The 6,206-nt window shown below is 52.1% G+C and overlaps 1 protein-coding gene across 1 annotated transcript in view; it reads left to right on the top strand.

Annotated features, from left to right (window-relative positions):
• The window catches only part of NOTCH3 (notch 3), a 32,671-nt gene extending 28,747 nt beyond the window's left edge, over positions 1-3,924 (top strand). The window contains exons 32-33 of the mRNA XM_012662758.1: positions 641-738; positions 1,853-3,924. Of these exons, the coding sequence (XP_012518212.1) occupies positions 641-738; positions 1,853-2,905 (1,151 nt within the window). The 3' untranslated portion in view covers positions 2,906-3,924. The remainder of the gene's footprint in view (positions 1-640; positions 739-1,852) is intronic.
• The last annotated feature ends 2,282 nt before the right edge of the window (positions 3,925-6,206 follow it).

A 6,206-nucleotide genomic window follows, 5' to 3' on the forward strand; every position in this document is an offset into this window, starting at 1 on the left:
TGTTGCCCAGGCTGGTCTCAAACTCCTTGCCTCAAGTGATTCTCCGGCCTCAGCTTCTCAAAATGCTGGGATTACAGGCATGAGCCACCATGCCTGGCTAGATGTGTCATAGTTTGAGCTCTTACATTTAGGTCTTTGATCCATTTTGAGGTCATCATCGATGTATATGGTGTGAGGTAGGGGTCCAACTCCATTCTTTTGTATGTGGGGATCCAGCTGTTCCAGCATCATTAGTTGAGAAGACTGTTTGTTTCCTCATTGAATGGTCCTGGCACCTATTTTAATTTAAATCTAAAGAACTGCATGTGATTAGTGGCTACTGCATTGGACAGCACAGCTCTAGGTTCAACCGAGTGAGTCCACACAGTGCCCTCTGTGTATGGAGAATTACTTGTGTGCATAAATACACATACACACACACACACGCGTGCACACACATACAGAGTGCCCCCCCAACCCTTGGACAGAAAGAATCATTCTACAGATCTGCACACACATAGACCCAAATGCAGGTGCTCGGATATTCACGGCAGTCCTGCCCTCTCTCCCCGCAGGCCATATTATAGACAGTCCCCAGCCTCCCTGCTATGGGGGGCCTGGAACGTGAGCCTGGTCCTGACCTTCCCTCCTTACCCCCCAGGGAAATCAGCCTTACACTGGGCCGCAGCTGTGAACAATGTGGAGGCCACCTTGGCCCTGCTCAAAAATGGAGCCAACAAGGACATGCAGGACAGCAAGGTGAGCCCTGGCCCTTGGTCCACCTGGGCGTCGTTATTGGCACAGCCCCCTGCAGGTGGCAGAGAGCAGGGTGAGGTAAAGTTGGTGGGGACATTTGCTCTCCCAGCTTTCAGAGGTGGGATTTGGGGTGCAGAGGCTCTGACACTGTATCAGAGGAGGAAGTTTGTGGCAGTTGCTGTGTGACCTTGGGCAAGTTGCTTAACTCCTCTGAACCTCAGAGTCCTCATCTGTGAAGTGGGGAAGCAATAGTACCCACTTCATTGCATCTCCTGAGGGTTCAGTGAGCTAATGCATTTATAAAGTGCTTAGCAGGTCCTCAGTAAAAGGTAACTGTTATGATTGTTGTTTAAAAGTTCTCTCAAGGTGGTATTACGGAATCTCATTTTGCAAATGGGAAGGGTGAGGCTCAGAGGTGTGCAGGGCAGATTCTGTCCATATTTAAAATTTCAATTTTTTCTTTTTCAAAGACAGAGTCTTGTTCTGTTGCCTGGGCTGGAGTGCAGTGGCATCATCATAGGTCACAGCAGCCTCCAACTCCTGGCTCAAGTAATCTTCCCACCTCAGCTTCCCAAATAGCTAGGACTACAGGTGCACGCACCATTGTGCCTGGCTAATTTTTCTTCTTTTTTTGTAGAGACAGGGTCTCACTATGTTGCCCAGGCTGGTCTTGAACTCCTAAACTCAAGCAATCCTCCTGCCTTGGCCTCCCCAGAGTGCTAGGACTACAGGCATGAGCCACCTTGCCCAACCTAAAATTTCAATATTTTATTCATTATGGCTTTTTTTTTTGCATTAATCTTACTTTTTAAAAAAAACATTTGTATTAAAATATCATTTACTTTGATGACTGAGGTTTTTGGTGCCCCCTTAAACTTTGTGCCTAAGGTGAGCACCTCACTTGACTCACTCTAGTCCTGGCTCTGGGGCCTGGCACTTAGTAGGTGCTAGATGAAGGTGGTTTAAAGGAAAGAACTTGCCCAGATTCCCCGAGCACAGCCAGGATTTAACCCAGGTCTGTGGACAGACTCTTAGCTCTAAGTGCCCCCAGAGGCTGGAAGATCTTGCTGATGTTGGCCAGGGTGACCCTAACATCTGTGGGTTCTGGGCCCCCTAGGAGGAGACCCCGCTGTTCCTGGCTGCCCGCGAGGGCAGCTACGAGGCTGCCAAGCTGCTTTTGGACCACTTTGCCAACCGTGAGATCACAGACCACCTGGACAGGCTGCCGCGGGATGTGGCCCAGGAGCGGCTGCACCAGGACATCGTGCGCTTGCTAGACCAGCCCAGTGGGCCCCGCAGCCCCCCTGGGCCCCACGGCCTGGGGCCCCTGCTCTGCCCACCTGGGGCCTTCCTCCCGGGCCTCAAGGCTGCACCATCGGGGGCCAAGAAGAGCCGGAGGCCCCCTGGGAAGGCGGGGCTGGGGCCGCAGGGGGCCCGAGGGCGGGGCAAGAAGCTGACTCTGGCCTGCCCGGGCCCCCTGGCTGATAGCTCGGTCACACTGTCGCCTGTGGACTCGCTGGACTCCCCGCGGCCCTTTGGTGGGCCCCCCGCTTCCCCCGGTGGCTTCCCCCTCGAGGGTCCCTACGCGGCTGCCACCGCCACGGCAGTGTCTCTGGCGCAGCTCGGTGGTGCGGGCCGGGCGGGTCTGGGGCGCCAGCCCCCCGGGGGCTGCGTGCTCAGCCTGGGCCTGCTGAACCCTGTGGCCGTCCCCCTCGACTGGGCCCGGCTGCCCCCACCCGCCCCGCCGGGCCCCTCGTTCCTGCTGCCGCTGGCCCCGGGACCGCAGCTGCTCAACCCCGGGACCCCCGTCTCCCCGCAGGAGCGGCCCCCGCCCTACCTGGCAGCCCCAGGACACGGCGAGGAGTACCCGGCAGCTGGGGCTCGCGGCAGCCCCCCCAAGGCCCGCTTTCTGAGGGTCCCCAGCGAGCATCCTTACCTGACCCCATCCCCCGAGTCACCCGAGCACTGGGCCAGCCCGTCACCTCCCTCCCTCTCGGACTGGTCCGACTCCACGCCCAGCCCGGCCACTGCCACGGTGGCCACGGCCGCCGCCACTGGGGCGCTGCCCGCTCAGCCACTCGCCTTGTCTGTCCCCAGCTCGCTCGCTCAGGCCCAGACCCAGCTGGGGCCCCAGCCGGAAGTCACCCCCAAGAGGCAGGTGTTGGCCTGAGACACTCCTCGATCCCTGGATCTTGGGGGGCTGAAGAGACTTCCCATCCTGATTCTTTTCTCTCTCCTTTCCCTTTAGTCTTTTCATTCTCTTCTCTCACTCTCGCCACCCATCCTCCTGCACCTTCGCCTTGCGGTGTGACCGAGACGTGTCACCAGCCCAGGGCTTCAGTCTTCCTTTATTTATAAATGGGTGGGAACCCCCCTTGTCGCCCCCCCCAGAGTTCTCTCTTCCCTCCTTCCTTTCCTGCCTCCTGGCCTCTCATTTCCTCACACTCTGACACGAGTGAATTATTATTATTTTCCTTCCTTTTTTTTTTTTTTTTTTTACATTTTGTATAGAAACAAATTCATTTAAACAAACTTATTATTATTATTATTTTTTACAAAAATCATATATGGAGATGCTCCCTTCCCCCTCTGAACCCCCCAGTGCCCCTGTGGGGCTGAGTCTGTGGGCCCATTCGGCCAAGCTGGATTCTGTGTACCGAGTACACAGGCATGACTGGGATCCCGTGTACCGAGTACACGACCCGGGTATGTACCAAGTAGGCACCCTTGGGCGCACGCTCCGGGGCCAGGGGTCGGGGGAGAGTTGGGAGCCTCCTCCCCACCCCGCCTCCCTCACTTCACTGCATTCCAGATGGGACTTGTTTTGTAGCCTTCAAGGGGAAGGGCCCTTCTGGCCTGAGAACCCACCTCCAGCTCCACCCCCCCAAGCCTGGGCTACCTCCCTTTGGGAACTGGGGGGTGGCTGGTGGGAAACGAGGGCCAGGGGAGATGTGTGTATTCCACTTTGTCTCCATGTAAATATGAGACTTCAGGAAAAGAGAGGAGCTGCCGAGGTGGCACCTCCTCCTGGTACTCCCCTGGCCCAGCCTCGTGGCAGAATAGAAGTATTTTTAGGCTATTTTTGTAATATGGCTTCTGGTCACAATCCCTGTGTAGCTGAATTCCCAGGTCCTGCGTTGTACAGTCCCCACTCCCCTCACCACCTAATAAAGGAATAGTTAACACCCAGTGTCATTGGTTTGTGTCTGGGTAAGGAGGGGAGTGGGTGGTGGTGGGGTTTTCTCAGGACTAATTCAAGCTCCATTTTTGGGGGTAAACCCATTTGACTTGCCTGCCCACTCATGCTTCCTCTTTTGGCAGATGACTCCACAGATCAGATCAGGAGTGATCACCTGACTCAAGACGAGCCAATCGGATTCCCTTGCTCGAGAACTTTCTTTAATGGGGATGATAAGAAAGTTATCAGTTGGTAGAGCTTTTAAGGTCACCAGCAGATTAAGAAATATTGGTGGCCAATTTGAGGCAGTGGGTGCTGATGCAAGCAGAGCAGAAGAATGGAGCTAATATGCAGGGAGAATCAGAATCGAGAACTCACATGGCTCCTGAAATCTGGAGAGAGTATTAGTTCCTAAAGCAATCAACTCCAGTTAATTGAGCATTCATTCCATTGATATCACCAGGTACTTATTAATTGCATTCTAAGTGCCCGATGCTGGTTCTGCATGAATCTCACCTTTACTTCATGCTACTTTGGGTTCTGGAGATAATCTTTAACTCATGCAATAAATACTTCTCTACATATGCCAGCTTGGGTGGGTCTCTGTTTCTTGCAAGAAATTGTGCTCCAAGAGAAGGTTGTGTTTACACTGCTGCCCTCCAGGAAAGGAGGATGGGATTTAATGTCCATTGATTCTCCCTGTTAGTTGGAGTTCTCTTGGTTACAAATGACATGAAAGTCAACTCAGCTGGCTTAAAGAAGAAAGAAGTCTTTTTGTTGTTGTTTTTTGGTTTTTAGCTTGGACTAGCTTCAAGGTAGATTTGATTTAGTGGCTCAAGTGAGATGACAAGGGCTGAGTATTTCTTCATCATACAGCTTTCTCTGGGCATCATTTCCATCCTCAGGCTACACATGGTGCCCAACCTAACCTCTCTTCCCCACTCCATATGGCTCCAGCCTTCTCTCTGTGTTAGTAAAATAGGTGCAAAGGTCACAGACCGCATTACACTTTCCAGGGAACAGCGGAACTTCTACAATTGTCGTTGATTTTCTATTGCCTCCAATTGGGTCGTGTATCCATCCTGTAACTTGGGGTTTCTTACTCTTAGCAATATTCATGTTTGGAGTCAAATTATTCTTTGCTGTGGGGAGCTGTCCTGTGCATTGTAGGATGTTTAACAGCATCTCTAGCCTCTACCCATTAGATACCAGCAGCACCTCTTCCTTGGTTTTGACAATCAAAAATGCCCACACATATTGCCAGTTGTTCCCTGGGAGGCAGAGCCACACCTGGATGAGAACCTCTGCTTTAACCAATCACTATTACAATGGGATATGGGATGTGCTGATTTCTTAAAGCATTTATTTATTTATTTAAGACAGGGTCTTGCTCTGTTGCCCAGGCTGGAGTGCAGTGGCACGATCATAGCTCACTGCAGCCTCAAACTCCTGGGCTGGAAGGATCCTCTCACCTCAGCCTTCCAAGTAGCAGGGACTACAGGCACTCACCACTGTGCCTGGATAATTCTTAAAGCATTTCTTGAAGTCCCTCTTTGAAATGGGGAATGTGCTAAATTTAGGGGCAATCAGATTTGCAGGAGCAGGAATTCTGTGGAATCTGCTAATGAATTTTTACTCCTCCTCCCCCATCCTTTGTCTGTCTTTGAAGATGAAATACGTTTGTCTCAAGTTTATTTTATGTTCATTCATTTATCCTCTATACACTTATTGAGCACCTACTATATGCCAAGTCCTGGATAAGTAGTTGGGAGTAGAGTGATGAATTATATAGGCCCAGTCTCTGCTCTTATGGAATTTCAGGCCAGTTGGGGGATGTATAGGGGGTACCCTATTATGTCCCCCTGGATCCTACCATTCTAGTATCTGCTAACGGTGTCAGACTGTAAACCCCTGAGAGCCTCCACCTCAGGGCTTTCTTTTGTGTGGAGCTGGAACCACCCTCAACAAGTGAGGGATGGATGAGAGTTGGTGGATAAACACTCCAGTTTCCTCGCCCTTCTCTGGGGGCAATTCTGGGATGTGACCCACAGAATCTCTTGAAGGATGCCCGTTGAGATTGAGCCCCACTTGTCCAAAGCAGCAACCCGCTCTTCCTCCTACTGGAGCTTTCTGGAATGATCTCAAAAATAAATTCCTGGCCGGGAGCGGTGGCTCACGCTTGTAATCCTAGCACTCTGGGAGGCTGAGGCAGGTGGATCGCTCAAGGTCGGGAGTTCGAGACCAGCCTGAGCAAGAGCGAGACCCCATCTCTACTAAAAAATAAAAAGAAATG

Source organism: Propithecus coquereli, unplaced genomic scaffold, assembly GCF_000956105.1.
Source record: "Propithecus coquereli isolate 6110/MARCELLA unplaced genomic scaffold, Pcoq_1.0 Scaffold776, whole genome shotgun sequence".
In the NCBI taxonomy this organism is placed as follows: Eukaryota; Metazoa; Chordata; class Mammalia; order Primates; family Indriidae; genus Propithecus; species Propithecus coquereli.